The sequence below is a fragment of the Pavona decussata genome, unplaced genomic scaffold, assembly GCF_977016875.1.
Source record: "Pavona decussata unplaced genomic scaffold, jaPavDecu1.1 SCAFFOLD_366, whole genome shotgun sequence".
In the NCBI taxonomy this organism is placed as follows: domain Eukaryota; kingdom Metazoa; phylum Cnidaria; class Anthozoa; order Scleractinia; family Agariciidae; genus Pavona; species Pavona decussata.
The window spans coordinates 1,711,387-1,729,257 of NW_028145742.1; the positions used below are offsets into that span (position 1 = coordinate 1,711,387).

General features: G+C 37.7%; 2 protein-coding genes across 4 annotated transcripts in view; one reads left to right on the forward strand and one right to left on the reverse strand.

The window, feature by feature from the left end:
* LOC146452687 (uncharacterized) overlaps positions 1-8,328 on the forward strand; it is a 20,580-nt gene extending 12,252 nt beyond the window's left edge. The window contains exons 11-15 of the mRNA XM_085097612.1: positions 2,583-2,713; positions 3,238-3,286; positions 4,077-4,131; positions 5,374-5,409; positions 5,609-8,328. Coding sequence (XP_084953738.1) covers positions 2,583-2,713; positions 3,238-3,286; positions 4,077-4,131; positions 5,374-5,409; positions 5,609-5,793 — 456 coding nt within the window. The 3' untranslated portion in view covers positions 5,794-8,328. The remainder of the gene's footprint in view (positions 1-2,582; positions 2,714-3,237; positions 3,287-4,076; positions 4,132-5,373; positions 5,410-5,608) is intronic.
* Positions 7,642-17,301, reverse strand: LOC146452689 (phosphatidylserine decarboxylase proenzyme, mitochondrial-like). Of its 3 annotated transcripts, none has more exons than XM_085097614.1 (6): positions 16,935-17,301; positions 11,436-11,608; positions 11,095-11,331; positions 10,432-10,684; positions 9,990-10,150; positions 7,642-9,512 (listed from the first exon to the last, which is right to left on the reverse strand). In XM_085097614.1, the coding sequence occupies exons 1-6, from the start codon at positions 17,152-17,154 to the stop codon at positions 9,273-9,275; spliced, it is 1,284 nt and encodes a 427-aa protein (XP_084953740.1). In that variant the 5' UTR covers positions 17,155-17,301; the 3' UTR covers positions 7,642-9,272. The 3 variants fall into 3 exon arrangements, with proteins under 3 accessions (XP_084953740.1, XP_084953741.1, XP_084953742.1); XM_085097615.1 differs by lacking the exon at positions 16,935-17,301 and adding an exon at positions 13,796-14,245; XM_085097616.1 differs by lacking the exon at positions 16,935-17,301 and adding an exon at positions 11,878-12,178.
* Between the last annotated feature and the right edge of the window lie 570 nt (positions 17,302-17,871).

Here is a 17,871-nt window from a genome sequence, read left to right on the forward strand (position 1 = left end):
AATGTGATGGTACATATTTCCAGCCTGGTGAATGAATGAGAATGATGATTATTCTAGAAAGTGACGCAGGCATACTTGGAAAAAGAGAAATCCGAGTGCTCCTATCAGGAGTCGAACCTAAGACCTTCCGATTACCAGTTCGGATGCTCTACCACTGAGCTACAGGAGACTCGTGGGAGCTAAGGCCATTAAACTAGGTTCATGGGACAAACATCCTGCATACTGCTAGGATTTGAATGTCAAACGTGTGGTATATGAAAGAAATGTGATGGTATATTTCCAGCCTGGTGAATGAATGAGAATGATGATTATTCTAGAAAGTGACGCAGGCATACTCGGAAAAAGAGAAATCCGAGTGCTCCTATCAGGAGTCGAACCTAAGACCTTCCGATTACTAGTTCGGATGCTCTACCACTGAGCTACAGGAGACTCGTGGGAGCTAAGGCCATTAAACTAGGTTCATGCGGAAGGTCTTAGGTTCGACTCCTGATAGGAGCACTCGGATTTCTCTTTTTCCGAGTATGCCTGCGTCACTTTCTAGAATAATCATCATTCTCATTCATTCACCAGGCTGGAAATATACCATCACATTTCTTTCATATACCACACGTTTGACATTCAAATCCTAGCAGTATGCAGGATGTTTGTCCCATGAACCTAGTTTAATGGCCTTAGCTCCCACGAGTCTCCTGAAGCTCAGTGGTAGAGCATCCGAACTAGTAATCGGAAGGTCTTAGGTTCGACTCCTGATAGGAGCACTCGGATTTCTCTTTTTCCGAGTATGCCTGCGTCACTTTCTAGAATAATTATCATTCTCATTAATAATTTTATTTTTATGTTCGTTTGAAAAAGAGGGCCAGAATCTTGTTTCACCAATAAATTTGTTGTTGTACAAATGAAATTGAATCTACATTTGAGAAAAAAATCAAAGGTGGCTCACAACAGTCTCAACTTTACTACATTTTTGGTAGCATGCATTTGCCCAACTCTCACTGCACCAAAAGTGAAAGTATCAAGAACTGTTACCACAGCAACAGTGTATGAAACTCATCAAGACTTGCTTGGGGGTTTGCCCTTAGACATGTAGGACAAAGGATGTTTGTTGTTAGGTTGATTTGACCCTTCATTAGAATAAGCAAAAAAATTTCAATGAATACCTGAATCACAAACTTTAACTCCCAAGAATATTGTTTTCAATGTATATTTGCAAAATTCCTACTTTTCCTCCCCTCATTTGCCTCATTTGTTACCAGAAAGCATGTTAATAAATTTTCATTTATAAAGCTAGTCATTTCTTCAGTAGTTTAAAGCATCTAGTGCAGTGGTGTTTAACCTGATGTAGGGCACCTTACAAAAATATATGTACACAGAAAAGACTGTTACTATTACATTGTTCAGGATGATGCAAGGGAAGAAAACAAATCATTGCAAATTGTTGTTGCCTTGCAAATTTATTTGTTTATTGATTACTGTGCTTATTCAAATCTGGATACAACGATGCCCATGCAGCACCAGCACTCTCCAGGCTTGGTAAATCGCTCAAGGGAGCAATTTGAACATTTGCACCTGAGAAAATATTGAACCAAGAGGAAACTTAGCATCAATTACAAGGGAACGATCAGCTGAAATTCAAGCCATTGTACAGGGCTTTTCACTACAATTTATATTCTTTTTCCATGGTAAGAAAGCGCAAAAACAGTAAGCTTGCTCCGAACCGAAACTTCACTGTGCACTCTAATTTAACACCAAGGCAAACTTTCGAAAGTAAAGCTAAAAAACCTAAACTTGACTTCGATTTCAATTCAACTGAGTCTCCGGTAGCCTCCCTCCGGGGAATGAACTGACTAGTAGTCAACTGAAATTGTTGCGGATTCTCAGGCACTACACTTTTAAAGCTTGCCTGTTTTGTTAATAAAGCAAATAACACATCTAAATATTAGTCTCTATCTCTAATATCTTACCCGAGAGATGAACAACTCAGCAAAGTCTGCTCTTCCTCCTCTTGTAGCAAAAGAGCTTGCTGCTGAACTTATTCGGCTGCCCCTTCTTCAGACGGAACTAGCTCTACAGAGTAATGACTTCTTCATTTCCATTGCCTATATCATGCAAAGACGATCCAGGAGAGCTTTCTGTGGTCAAAACAGCTCTGAAATTCGTCGCCAGAAGGAGAACTACAGTACTCGCTCGATCAGCGAGTTGAGAGTATTACGTCACGACAAAAACACAATAGGTTTGAATAAAAATACCGCAACTGCAATCACTTTTATACCGCGGGCTCACTGGAACTTAAATTTATAATGGCGGACTCGAAAACACCACTTTTCAAGGGTCAATATTTTCAATTTGCGGGGCCCAAACTTCATTTCAGTGACCAAGACAGGTACAGCCACATCGGATAAGCTGTAAAGAACGTATGTTTGTTTCATACGTGACATGAAGTTTTGATCGTAGTAGCACTTTAATGGAGAGTATGCTGCTTTTTTGACAGTTACCCTATGTCAAACATGTTTTTGATCTCTACTGGTTTTACAGTCTCTTGCTTTCTTCTTGGTCATCAAGGTTGTTGTTGTTGTTTTGGACAGGAATCAGAAAGCTTGGGTTTTCACATCAAAGGAGGAGAGAAGAAGAAAAAGAAGACTGAACAATGGATGGTATTCCATTATACCACCCCCATCTTTATATCACACATTATACCTGGTGGTGTTGCAGACAGGTATGTATGGATTAAAATTGTAAGAGAAGCTGTCACAAGGTATAGACACTTCTCACCCGGTGGCCATGTTGAGTTTCAGGAGAATAAAAAGTTTTGTTTTTGCATGGCAAGCCTTGCACTGAATTCCTGTCTGGCTGAGGCTTCCATGCAAAAACTAAGCTTTTTATTCCCCTGAGACTCAGCATGGCCGCCGAGTGATAAGGGTCTATTACACATTCTAAGCTGTGAAAAATAAACAAGTGAAATATGATCTTAATTATCATAAAATTTGGTGAACTTTTGCTTTGAATTTCTCCAAGAATTATTAATGGTTTGAGAACACCTGTATCAAACATTCGAAAATGTTTAATCTGATTTCCAAACACTTTGAAGTTGGTTAAAAAAAACTCAGCTGCACCTTGTTAAATACCAACCCACTTCTTGGTGTTAAGAAATCGGATGAAACATCATCATTTGATTAAACACTCTTCCTTGTGTTTGACATGTTACTTGAAGATATGAGAAAGTGAGTTTTTATCTTGCAGGCAGGGAGGACTTTCTGTTGGCGACAGGATTCTTGCAGTGAATGACAGAGTAAGTACAAAATATGTTTACATACCGGTTTTGTTACCTTTTCCACAAACATTTTTCCAAGTATGGTCAAAATAATGTAATTATTATAAATTCCTTCCTTTTTAACTCATGAATGCGCACATGCGCAATGAACGAGTTATCGTAATGTGGGAGAATGTCACTTGCTCGGTGGGGGGGGGGGGGGGGGAGAGGGTGGGAGTACTCCCTCATATGAGCTATATAGGTATGTGCGGTACCGAAGGCTATGGTTTTTGAGCCATTTTGGACTGAAATAGGGTAAAGATTTTTTGAACCATTTTGGTCTGAAAGTCTGAAAATGGGTATGGATTTTACAAAAATGGGTATGGATTTTATACAGCTGTTTCGACAAAGGTTGTCCAAAAAAAGCGTAAAAGTGTACGCGACAATGCCGAAAGGCAGTCTAGGAAATACCCAATAAATTTCAACAAATGCTCAGAATCCATATTGCCCGCCATCTCAAGTCTTCGCTGTACGAGGCATTATGGATTCTGAGCTTTTATTGAAATTTATTGGGTATTTACCAGACTACCTTTTGGCTTTTTCACATACGCTTTTACACTCTTTTGGACAACCTTTGTCGAAACAGCTGTATATCATATGGCCATGGAGACCAAAATCTGAAAAAGGGTACATATTAATTTTTGGTCTGAAATAAGGTCAGGGTTTAGAGAACTGATCTGCACATCCCTGCCAAAAATTCAAAGGAGCACCTCCCCTGAGAGGACAGAAGGTTCCTTTCATCTGACTTCTTTCCTTGATTGTGTTTTAGAGTTTGGAGGGGCTTGATCACCAGAGAGCAGTAAAGCTCTTGAAATCAGTTCATGGTGAGTAGTGATGATTAATTATTTCAACTCTACAAAAGAATCTGTCCTGTGACAATGATGTATTATTCAGTGATGACACAGGCATACTTTGAAAAAGGAAATCTGAGTGCTCCTATATCAGGAGTTGAACCTAAGACCTTCCGATTACTGATGCTCTGACTAGTAATAATTGTAAATAGTAATAATCGTAGATTAAAGAGTGTGTTTGATGTCACCAGGCTCTTTGTCCTTTGCTAATCTTGATCCCAGGCTCTCTCTCCCTTTGTGATGTCATTTGCCCCTGCAAAAAAATCTGCGGGGGATGCCAGATGTGCATCCCAAGATCCATCGACCCATCCATGACAAGTCTCATAAAATCTCGACTCAAATCCGTATTAGGAAGCGTTCTTCCTACGTTGAACGCAATAATTTTATAGCTTGTAGTGTTGATACAGTGAGGAAGCAGGGGGAAAGAAAAATAGAGGGAAGAGCTGTCTGAAGAAGACTGCTAGACAGTGTAACCCTTAAAGAATTCATTGAGTTTAAGAAAAGAAAATTACCAGCATGATTAAGCTTCATTAGCCTAGATTTCTATACTTTCATTGTGTTTCATTAGGATATCCAGTAGTCCAAATTTGCTCCCAAAAACTAACTTTAGAATGAGGTTTATTTCCATTTCACTTGATAAACTAATCCTGTGGGAACACAAAACAAGTTACCACATAAGACGAAATAACAATATCGCTAATATTAATTTGAAAATACCATTTGCGATAAACTTTGTCAACTCCCCAAGAGAGCTTTCAAGAAACATATCAGTGACATGTTATTCTCGTTATTAGAGGCCGAGGACGATTAAGATGAATCACTCATACTGTTTCAAAAAATAGCAAACTATCGGATGGACACACAGTTTAATTTATAAAGTACACTGAAAATCTTATTTAGTTTATTTTTGCAGCTAAATTTACTTGTTACAAGTGGTTGATTTTGTAAATGTTGTTTATTTATGTTTGTTCATGTTATTTATTTATGTAATTTATCACTGACTGCTGTACCCCTTGTCTCCGCCCGCCTCGACTAGCACCTGCTATTTGCAGGCGGAAATGGACCTTATGTAAATGATCGTTGTTAATAATAACAAAGTGTATTAATATAAGGCTAAGACTATCAAAAGATCTCAGCGGTTGTGTATCTTTGTGAAGTATGCTCTCTTGTGTTGGATACATAGTTTGACTGATGTTTTTGAATTCCTAATTATAGGTCAAGTCACCTTGACTGTTGTTCACTGTAAAGAAGGTAGGTGACATTGGAATTCCAGTGGGGAAAGTAATGACACAAACTAATAGTGCTTTGTTGAATAGTGCAGTAGAGGAGTAATTTTTTAGATACTCATGGAGAGGTTTTTTCAGATCTTACAAAGGAAAACTTAAAGAAAGAAAGAATGACATAATTTAAACATTCATTGCTTGTGACATAACATTCACTTTTCTTGCAGCATTGATAGCTGATCGCGTGGAGAGGAGTTACAAAGAAATGAGTAACAGGAAACGTCTGGCAGAACTATCATCTGATATTTGGTCCGATTGGCATCAGGCTCAGGCCAACCGGCATCCATCACATTACAAAGATGTCCTCAAACATCACAATATACAGGAAGAGATTAAGGAACCATCATCTTAATCAGTGCAAGTGCATCTTGAACATTGATTGATTGTATCCTGCCATAGACCTTTAAAATTGTGGTTTTGGCCAGATAACAAAAAACATTGACTCTGCTGGAAAGAGCACCTTGAAATGAGTAAAAAGGCCACATTTGAGAGTCTTGTCTTTTGAAATAATTAGTGAAGATTCTGATATCATAGTTCTGTAAATTTATGAATTTTTACTGACGTTCATATGAAGACGGAAAGAACTCTCCCATTAACACCCGAACTTCTATTTTCAGTACTTAAAGGGAAGTATCACGAGAATTTGATGTAATTTGAAAACCCAAAAACGTTTGTCTGTCAACAGAAACAAGAAAATAATCCCAGTGAAACAAAACTGTCGATTAGTGCCTCTAGTCAGAGACAGTGTAGGTCGGAATGGATTGAAACTTGAAAAATGTAAGGCTAATTTTTTTCAAGTTCTCGCATTTTTGTTTCCAAAATGTGCTAGAACAGATCACGAGAAGTTCCTTTCAAGAACTGAGTTGATTTCTTTCCTCTCGTTGTTCCAGAATTATTTTGTAGCTAAGTTAAGGTTTTATTTCACCATTTCTAAGAAAAGAGGTCAAAAACACCATTGCAAGACAAGATTCTCAAATTTGGCTTTTTTACTCGTAATTTTTAAGGTTTTATTTCCAGCAGTGTCAATGTCTGTTTACCTGGCCTCCATCAAAATTTTAAAATTGCCGTGATGAAGGAGAATGGAAACAGCCATTATGCCACGTACACCTGTACTAAGGTGTCTTATAATAAAAATTGTTTTTCAAGAAAGTTTGTTTCCATTGAAGCCCACGACAGTTGTAGCACAAGCTCTGTTTACGTAATTTTCTTATCATACAGTTGGTTTTCCAGATGTCAGCAGTATTCTCAACAACTTAACTTAAATGCTGACTGAAACCCATATACATCCTTGAAGCTTTGCAGATAAGCTGAATGAGCTTGATAAGAGAATAGTATGCTGATACGTATTGACCATGTAGAGTACCGGGTTCTGATATCACACAAGTTTCCGTTAGTAAACGTTTTTAGTATGGTGCCTGCTAATACAAAGGTATTTTTGCGCCGTTTATGGCCGTGGGAAAGGAACGATTTATCTCAACTCAAGAGGACTTCATGGATCTTGACCCCAGAATGTTTTCGTTGTGGTACTCTGCTTGTGAGGAACTTTAATAGTTTGCTTGGCTCCATTTTCATTGACTTTTAACTTACACTAGTTGGGATAATAAACAGATATTAATGGAAGGTTCTAAACAATTTGGAAGCTTTCTTGTCATATTCTAAGGTGGCTCCCTGTATTTTTACAGCAATACTTATGCAGTCATGACCAAAGCTGGAGCTATGTGTATATTGAAAGGAAATTGTAGGTTTTTTTTCTTCTTTGATTTTTTAATTACATTATAATGACAAGGAAACGCAAAATTAACCATTTTAATAAGTTTCACTTTAGGATAAAGCTAAAGATGGTAAAAAACCAGTCACTATTTTTTGCACTTTGTTGCCAGTCTGACACGAGAAACAATAGTGTTAGTTGGTACTTGTAAATTCAGTTCAGTCCTGACATACATCAGCACACAAGGGATTTTTCATTGTCTTCTTTCCATTTTCAAAGCATTATACCCTTGTTATCTTTTTTTTTCGCGCTGTAACTTTCATGAAGACTGCAAGTAGAGAGAGAAAGGTGTCCTTTTGCATCTTCTAGTTAGTACGAGTGCTTTTGTGAATAGACTTGGGTGTCGTTACAAGCAAGGGTTACAATAATGGTAAGAATGGCCAGTGTTTATTTTCTTATTCACAAAAAAATGAAAAAAAGGAAGCAACAAGATAGAATATTCAACATCTTTTAATGAATGTCTGTCCAGTGTTGTGCAGTAGTTTTCCAGTAACAGTTCAGTAGAGTAAAGACAGCTAACATTAAACTATGCACACAACATAGCATAACAAGAGTTTTAAAATCACTTTTGCAACACTATCAACTTGGTACTGCAGCATTAATCTGAAACAAAAAACTATCAACGGTAACAGAGCACAAACCAGAATATTGAATCAGGTCCCAGAATGAAGATTATTGGTAGAGTTGCGTCAAAGTATGATAATTACAGTTCTTCAAGACTTCAATGTTTTGTTGTTCGAGACCTCATACAACTTTAAAGAATTTCCTTTAGTGCGAGACAATTTTTTCCCACCACAACTGATTATCATGGATGGCAAATTCACTTTTGAAGGCAATCTTGAGATGAAAATGTCTCATTTAATTTTTTTTCTTTTTTTGTTTTCTTTTAAAAAATAAATGTTCTCATAAAGTGAACATTATGAATGTAACATGTACTCAACAGATAAAACTTATAAATTTTTCCCTTTTAAATGAATTACATACAATAAATATAATTTTTTCATATATTCTTTATACAAACTTCACAAATTTTCTGTTAAGATTAAACAAGGCCATCACCAGTCTGCATTGGCCATGAGGTTCTTTTGTAAATTCTGCTGTAACTTGGCATTCATTTTGTTTCAAAACAAATAAGTTATCAAGAGCTCTTGTTTTGGAACAAAATGCGAACAGAGACAACTGCAGACCAATGGTCACCTTGATAATCTTGATATTGTATTGTACTCTTTACCAAGAAATGTTATTTTGGTAACTTGTCAGTTGATTAACGACAAACTAACAATCACTCCTTTTCCCCACATTCAATTAAGCTGTTGAGTACAACAGAGCTGTCATTAAGCTGGAGAGAAGCCAGTGATAACCTAAAGAAAACGTTCCCTCTGCCTGAAGATTCAACTGCTGAAAAGCTAGTTTTCTTTACAGTACTTGCTGTCCATAATCGTTAGTAGACAGCCCTGGCACCTTGTAGTCACTTATTTTTGCTGGGCTAAATTTCAATGATGCAGGAAAAAATGCAACAATAACAGCCTTTTTTGGCCAAAAATCTAAGACTTCTGAAGCCCTCTATCTAGAATTGTGAAAGTAAAGTCTTGAGAAATTTGCTTACACCAATTTCATGAAATGAAGCACCTGCAAAAATTAGTGAGGATAACCTTGCTAGCTTATCATTAGTCCCATGAAAACCATCTAAATTACTTTTTTCTTAAATTCTCAAGAGAGAAATAAAACAGTAACGATCTAATCAAACCAAAACTGACCGACCCTAAGAAGAAGCACATGTCCAACCAATGCACACTTGACATTGGTGGCAGTCGTAGTGGTTTTAATGGAAGCACTAACCAAAATCTATTTTTCACACATTTTTTCAATATCAAATCAAGACATAACCTTAACAACTAACTTGGTTTTACATCCTTGTGTTCAAAGAACTACTTTCCAAAAAAATGGAAAAAAACTCTCTTTGAAATAAGTTTTAAATTGCGACATCCTAAGAGCAGAATGCATTGCTCACAATAGCTACACTACAAAAAATTGTTATTATAACTATTTACTCTAAATTAAATTTATTCTGCATCCTCTCTGGATGATCCCACTGCTTCACCATAATTTAGTTTTTGTCCTGGTTGAACATGAAATTCAAAGTTTTTGGGTGCCTCGAATATCAGCACAATGGTGGAACCAAGGTTAAAAGCGCCCATCCTTTCTCCTCTCGTCAGGGACACTTCTTCACTCTTGTCGTTAACATAATCCAACTCGTCAAATGAACCTGGGGTATAACTCTCTGCACGATTGGTTTTCAAATCCTGTAAAAATCAACAAAAACGCTACATTAGAAACCCCCAAACAACTGCTTAATTAAATAACGTTTTTATTAATAATATTATTAACCAGACATGCTCTACATGAAATTGTCCAAATGCTACCATAGAAGTGGCTTTTGTCACTTTTAAACGTTACTGCACTCTAGACTTAACTGTCAAAATATACACCGAATTTATAATTTACAAGATGACAAATTTTAACCTAAAAAATTAAAACAAAAACTGTGAACAAGTCATTGAAAAATGTCATCAATTGCCACTTTGTTATTCAGTTCTCCACCACATAATAAACGACCCTGTATATCCATTTGAAATCATACTGAATTGTCTTCTTGTGCCATCATGTGTTTTTTTTTTTTGCTCTACCAAGGAGATTGCCAGTTTGAAATGAATTGAAAAAACCCTACCCATTTGACATTCCAGAAACTGCCCTTAAAGATTCTCAATAATTTACTTTACCTCGTCAAACTTGAGGTTGATAGATCCAACATTGTAAGCTCCCACAGCAGTGAAACTGAAAAAGCCATGCTTCCAGGTACCACTTAAGACAACACGTTCATTGTGGTTGAATAAACCAGTGATCATTCTCGCAATTCCTGGGTGAACTGAAAACAGGTCACCTGTAAAAACCAATCAGTGCACCAGAAGTAAGTTTTTTGACATTAGTTCATTTCTAGACATTTCAAAATTTCAAAACTTTTAAACATTATAACAACCCTGGAAACCAGGGAGATACTACTAATATAAGATGTGAAACCAGCATTTGAATTTACAAGCCTCCCAAGATTATTTTATTCACTCTTCGCAAGGAAGCAACTTCCCATCAAATCACTGTCCAGACCAGTATTACAGTGTCATGTAAGCAGACTGAGCTCTTGAAATTACATAAATAATAACAAACCTGGAAAATGTCTCCTGAGTTTGACGTTCCATTCACTTGGCGAGTGAAATGAGTGGTAGTCACCTGGTCCCAGATAAATAACACAGTGATACAGCCTTTTATCGTCACTTGACTCTAATTCCTTTAGTGTGGAAGCAGGTGGTTGAGCAGGTCCAAGGAAGGTTTTCATTGAATAAGTTATTCCCTTGACTTGTTCCACCATGTCGTTTTCCACCACGCCAAAATGAAGCACACGCCCATCAGCTGGACTGACCTATCAAGATCATATCAAATAATCATTAATTAATTTATTCTTATTTATTACTGATATTGTGCAGTTTCAGAAAAATCGATACCCACCCCATGGAATGCTATTGGAAATTCCCAGGCAGAGAGGATCCACAAACCAAAATTTTAGAACCAAGCTTAACTTGAATTTCAAGGGGGGCCGCAAACAAAAATCAAAAATAAAACTTCTTAACAACTTAAGAGCAACTTAACAGGAGTGATATAAATAACTTCTTTTTGGGGGGTGGGGGTGGGAGGCAAACCAACCACCCTGATCCTGAAAACAATAGAACTTTTTTTACAAGATAACTATGGGGTAAAAGAGATGATCGTGTTTAATAATAATTTATTATTAATTGATCAATCAATTAGCAGCAGAGAAAACTGTGCACTTACAATTGAACTGGCATCGCAGATCTTTCTAGCATCCGGTTTAAGTTGTCTTCTAAAGAAAGCACCAACGCTTGGATAATTCAAAATTTCTTCTTCAATTGCTTCGGCAACATTGCATGAGAAATACCAGGAGAATGTCCCAATGACGGGTTTACGTAGCCACAGTGGCAAATCCATATCGCAGAACTTGCCCCAAGCACGAGAACATGCTCTTGTTGGAAGCTTCTTGAACAAGGCAACCTGAAAGCAAAAATGCCTCCCTTCAGAAACCAACAAAGCAAACAAACGTCAAATAAGGGAATCGGAATGTTGCGTGACGCATCGTACAAATCACGCAATCTCACCTGCCATTGACTCGGCTCGGAGGATTCTCCTGATTTGAGTTTTCTCGCTTCTCTTTCCTTGATATGCCAGAACTGCTGATAACACACATAGGCGAAACCAACACTTGCTGGGATGCTAAACCATCGCAGAGTTCCTAGATAGCTTCTTACTGCCGTGCCGAGTCGTTTAGCGCCTAGAGAAGACAAGCGTACAATACGTAAACATATTGATAAACAACACAGCTGGATAGGAGCCAGTTAAAACCAAAAGATTGTTACCAAGTTTTTTTTAACAGTGTTTTAGTTGATTAAACAAAAAGAAGCGAAAGAAAGCTTTGGATCGAACGAGAATGAGTGGACAAAAGTTCAGAAAAACTAAGCTTATATGATGCGCTTAGCAAGATGAGCATGTTCTTTTCTTATCAATTGATTTAATGTCCTTTCCTCGGTATAATCATCTTACCTTTGCCAGAATGAGAGAAACGACAAAGTAAAGGACCGAATCCAAGTAGCGAACATTTACTGTAAAGAATGGGAAAACTATCTGCCACAAAGCGAGCATTCATGCTCACGATTACCGAAGATCTCGTGTGCGAATTGTACAAGATTGCCCTTGCCGATCCACGTAAAATACAATGCATTATTAAAGTTTCCCTATTTCTGAACCTATTCAAGTTAAAGACATCCGACTCCCATAAAGTACCAAGTCAGTAAAAAGTTCAAAAATATGATGCAAGATAAACCAGTTGCGAAACATTCTCGCTCGGCACATGCTTTTAACACTACCGTGTTGGATCATGGGAAGGAACTTTTTGTCGCTAGGGTAGAGTGGGTCTGTCAAAACTGTTTCTGTCACCAGAGCGCAAGAGGCCGAGTACGAGTGCGCATAAAAATTCCGCTGATTATTAAGTTCAAAATTTAGCGCTTTTTTCGACCAAAAAGTTAAATTTCTTGCCTCAAATTGGGAAAAACAAGAATTACCCATCTGGTTTTCTTTTTCGTCTTCAAAACACAGTCTAAAAGGGCGTTATCTTTTCGGTCAAGCAGGCGAGTTCTAGCTGGTCAAACGGCCAACGGCAACTTTCAACATCGTTCAAAGTGAAATTGGTCAAAAAAAATTACCGCGATTGTTTGGGCCCATGAGTGAGAAAAATATGGAAACTCAAACACAAAAACGAACAGTTGAGCTTTGATCCAACCATTTCCCAATCACTTTTCGTTCACATGATTCTATTCAGATCCTATTGGACAGTCTGTCTTAGCCACACCCCAGTAATTTTCCGTGCCCTTGGAAAATTCCTTTTTTCCCTCCGAAATTTCAGTTGTTATTTTACGCTGGGATTCCATCGTTAACAATCGCCTTTTAACTAAAAAAATTGTTTATTTGAAAGATCTCAGGTTTTCTTAGCCACTTGAGTCCAACAGCCATTTCCTTGAATATGTATTTTCCTATTTCCAAAATTTCTAACATGGCTAAACGAATTTCACTTAGTAAAAACGCGTTTCTTTCATAAGGACGCGAGATCTTAGTTTCCTAATTTCTTTCGACTATAAACAGGCCACCACACTTTCGACCAGAAACCATATTTCTTGTCTTAAGCTTACTCTTAATAATATATTAAATCAGACAATAAAACTTGTCGGAAGTACTTTTTTTATTAAAGCATTTGTCAGGGTGAACCCATTGCAGCTCAGAAGGCTGGTTTAAATGGGGCCCTGTGATAGCTTGGGCAAGTTATTTTCACGTTTCTTTACGATAGGGGACTGCAAAAAAACTGCGTTTACTTAATTCCAGCTTTCTCGTTTGTTTTAGCTTAACTTGATACCGACAATTATCATGTTATAAGGCCATGTTCTTGGAATTGCCATTATGAAAAGTTGGGAAAATTTGTTATTTATAAGCTTTAATACGAGGATCTAGAAATTTCACAGAAAACAATGGCCCAAAAATTGATTAAATTGAGCTTAATTCCCCTTTTAGACTGGATTTTTTCTTACTAGTAATCCATAGGAAAACCCTGATCTAAAAACCTTAAAAAATCTTTTGACAACGCCCCCCTTATGCCTGTGTAAATTCAGCGCCTGCAGCTGGCATCTACAGCACACATGAGTACAACACAATCGAACTACAGAATGGTAAATTATATCTTCTTCATCGACTTTGTAATAACTCCTTTCGAGCTAAAATGTCCATGATTATAACAGCAATAGACGTTTCACTCCATTGAAGGTGGAGAAGACTGGAAACGTGCCGCTTCGACTGGTTACAAACCCGATGAAACCGGTTTGGCCGCGACGGTCGAGCGGACGATCGAAGTCGATGACAAAATGCAAATTTGAACATTTGTACATTACCGTGCTGGGTGCTCGTTTCAGCGTACCTTTCCTTGTAGTCTTGTGTAGCAGGGTGTCTCTTTCTTTTACCGACCCAACAAGGCCATAGCTTGTAAAGGCCATGATCACGACGAGACAGATAGTCGATTGGGCATAAAGAACACACGACATGATCCAAGCGGAGTCATGTCTGATATCAACGTGGCGATAGCCAGCAAAAGAAAGATCATCACCAGCGTGCACTTGCATTTTTTAAAGTAAGTTCAGACGAGGACTTTTAATGTCGTTTTTACTCTTCTATGCCTTCCTGAGCACAAAATTTCTCAAGCTTTCGGATAGCTTGATACGACAATTGGATTCCTCTCCGACCAGTACTTTCTCGAAAGACCTAAAGCACGGAAACATTGCATATTTATCTGGTGGCCTGACCATACGGGTATTTCGAACAGCCACGAATCGTGCGATTTGATTGGCTAATAGACGATGACTGGTTGCTTTTCACGTGCACCGCAGGGAAATTATGCAATCTGATGCAACTGACAATTTATGCTTGTCACGAAACAAAGAAAATTACTTTTTTTCTTGTCATTGAAACCAAATGGTGTCTCGATCTCAGAATTTTGTGCAATAAATTACAGTTACTTGAAAACTTGGTTAGTCTGATGAAACTCTTGCTGGCGTTTTTTAATGTCTTTTGCCGTGTTCCTTTGTACACTAAAGTGATTTTCCGCGCCTCTACTTATGTGACAATCAAACTTCCATAATCCATAGCAACCAAATCTGTCACGCAAGGCTGAAACCGTATCAGTAAATGTTTGTCAAAATAGTGCAAGTTGTAAAAAAATAGCTATAGCTATATTCGTAGGGCATGTTTCAATAAATAATTTGCATAAGTTTATTCGTTTATTTTTTAAACTGGATATCGGTGTTGAAAAGATCGACTTTATTCCTCGAGATTAAGTTAATTAAAACGAGTACTGCATTTCGCAATCTTCAGTAATTTTCCAGCGCAAAATGCTCAGTGCCCCATCAGTGCATTTTAACTGTTACGTAACTATGCAAAGTAGCTGGCATCTCTAGCTCTGACAAACTCCTTTTCAAACAAATCGTAATAAGCTTAAATTATTTTTTCCGTCTAAAAAGTTGTACCAGGAAAGGATACACAAGCGATTTCTAGAATTTCTAATACGGTATAACGGCTAGTAACTGCGTTTAGTCTAGTAAATAAGACAAAAAAGCCCATCTTCCAGCTGAGTCTGCTGATCTGATAATACTAATCCGCACGTATATGATTGTAAGTACGTTTTGTTAGGACAAAACGAGCCATGAAATTGAAGCCAATATTATTTCACTAACACAACCCCGAGGGCACCGCGAGGGAAGATTTTAATCAGCTAGCTAACCAGTTTGTTTTCTCGTCTTTTGTTTGAATATCAGTGATCATCAGTGCAAGGACAAATATTTATGGAAGAAATGTTGCAATTATCTAGATTAAAAATCTACCACTTTTTTATCAACTCTTTATGTGTTGCACTAGATTAATGCATCATATTTTTCCGTACCGTTTCTCCTTTACAAAATGTGTTAATTTGGTTTTCAGTTTCTGCATCTGAGACATTGTTAAGTGTCAGAAAACAAAGGAAGCTTGTGTCCAGGAGCCCAAGCGAAAAGAAAGGAATGAATTTGTACAAAATTTACATGTTATTTGTTGAAGTTTACAGCTTAGAAATGAGAGTGACTAAAAGAAAACTGTTTACATTTGAAGATGAAAGACTGTCCGTCCAACATTCCCCAAAGATACCCGAAAACAGCTACAGTAAATTTTCCCGCGCGATCCACGCGCGCAATACTCAAAATCAATCACGCGAGGAAAGCGACTCTCGATCCTTATCTCGCGACTTACGATTTCTGTATGCAAGCAATGACCATTAGCAATAAGATAGTAATTTAGGACACTTTTTTTTTAAAATGCAGTGGAAGCGCAGAGTGGCTTTTTCTTTTTAATATGCTGATATTAGCAGTTTTTCTTTTATCTTGATCTCTTGCGCGATGGTATGCAAATAATCGGACAATAGGAACAGATCAGGTTTGGAGTGTAGAACGTGAGCTCAACCTGACAGGTGCGGCCAAGCGTAATCACGATTTCGCCACCCCTCCACATCGCACAGACAATGCATAAATATCGTTGATACATATTTGAAAAAAACAATGTTTATTTGTTTCTCCAAGAAAAATATTGCAGGAATGTTTCAGACGAGTAGTAATAGCTGTTTTTTGAAGTGGAAAAGTTTGACGGCATCTTTCATCATCATTCATCATCTTCATTTTTGCGTCTTTTCTAACTAGTTTAATTCAGGCCTCCCTTGATAATGGAAAATTCACGCCAAGCATATGCTTACGGAGTGATCAGTTTGCGGAGCAGTTGGGCTTCTCTCCAAATCAACCGAATCGAACTTCGACCCCCCTACCTAGTAAATGGGTTTGTTTGCGCTTGTCATGCATGAAACATGTTTGCCAAACTAGCTGGAGTTGATATGCAAAGATCACGGAAAATACTAAATTTAGTAGAAACAAAAGTATGGTTGAGGAAACAAGCGATCTACTTAGCTACAACAGTTGGAAACATCTCAGCTGTTAAATAAGTTATGAATTTGGCTACAGAATTGGACAGAGTTAGACTCCAAAGGGGGGAAAAATGCTTAACCTGTGCGATATACTCTCTATACATCGTAAACACAATCTCCTCGCAAATATACCCCAAGATGAAGACATCAAAGATAGCCGCATTTTAAAAGTTGTATACTACAGAGATTTTAATACCGATAGTTGTAAAGCTGTATGTTTGAACTTTGGATATTCAAGAACAATGTTTTACCTTATTTATTATTCTGGGCGGTAACAAAGAACTTAACGCAATCAACCAATAGGGAGGCTGGATGGACATCGTATGATTCTTGAATTTGCATAAATTTGACGCTAAAAAGGGCTTGGCATTGCATCCGGGTTGACTTCAGAGCTGAGTGTTTGTATAAAATACTTTACTCCTTGGATCACAAGAAAAGATATTCTTTCGTATGTTTGGAATGATCGCTTAATTATTTCAGTTACTAGAGTTGAAAACAAACCGAGCATTCAAGCTTGATATGATTTAGCGCGCGCGTGTTTTAAACTGAAACTCCGTCTTACCTTGCTTCGTGCCGACTTGAATTCTGACCTCTGCGCTTTTGATGTTCCAAGATCGAAGAACGTTCAGTTTTGCTACTACAATAATAACTAGCACACTGAACAGAGTGTGGATATTTAGGAGAAACGAGAGCCATGCTTGTCCGGCGGCATCTGTTGCCTCATCAACTCGCAAGTGCAACTGTACATCTACAACAATCCGATCGTCCGTATGAAATATCATGGTAGATTTGTGATTTCAACTTGTGTATTTCAAGGGTGGCACAGGTTCCATTTTTGGGCTTAATTTTCGTTTTCTCAGCCCCTTTAAGGATATTTCGCACGGTAAAAATTTTTGAATTTAATTAATATAAGTACACCCGTCGCGGAACTGGTTGAGAAGACCTGTACAGGGTCTCGAGAAATAATATATACACATCCCAAATGATTAGCATGTGAATGGCTGATAAATCCGCCTGATCTGACAAATACTATTGGCTTCTGTCCAGACTGTCACGCAACGTGACAATTGAACCACAACAAAACTCGTTAAACGTGTATGTCCTGCGCTAAAACGGGCTGTCGAGTCACGAAAAAGTTACTCTTATTTAACAAATGGTTAGAATTTCTCCTGATTACAGCGGAAAAATTGATAATTTTTCGATGCTCTGAAAAAATTAAATGGGTTGAATATTTTCAGCATTTTTCAGTGTTCCCCAAATTTTTAGTTCACCACCATATGAAGGAGTAAAAAATACGCGTGAATTAGGCGTTTACTGGAGAGCAACATGCCTTCCGAAAAATTTAATATCAGACAGAAAAAATACGGTCATCTTGTGTTTGCAGATAGGAAGAAAAAACCTACTGATTGTTAGGATTCCATCGATACTTGACTTGTCTCTTAGGTGATTCCTTTATTGTAGTCGGTGCACAGCCGCCAGCTTTCTTTGATCAAAACACA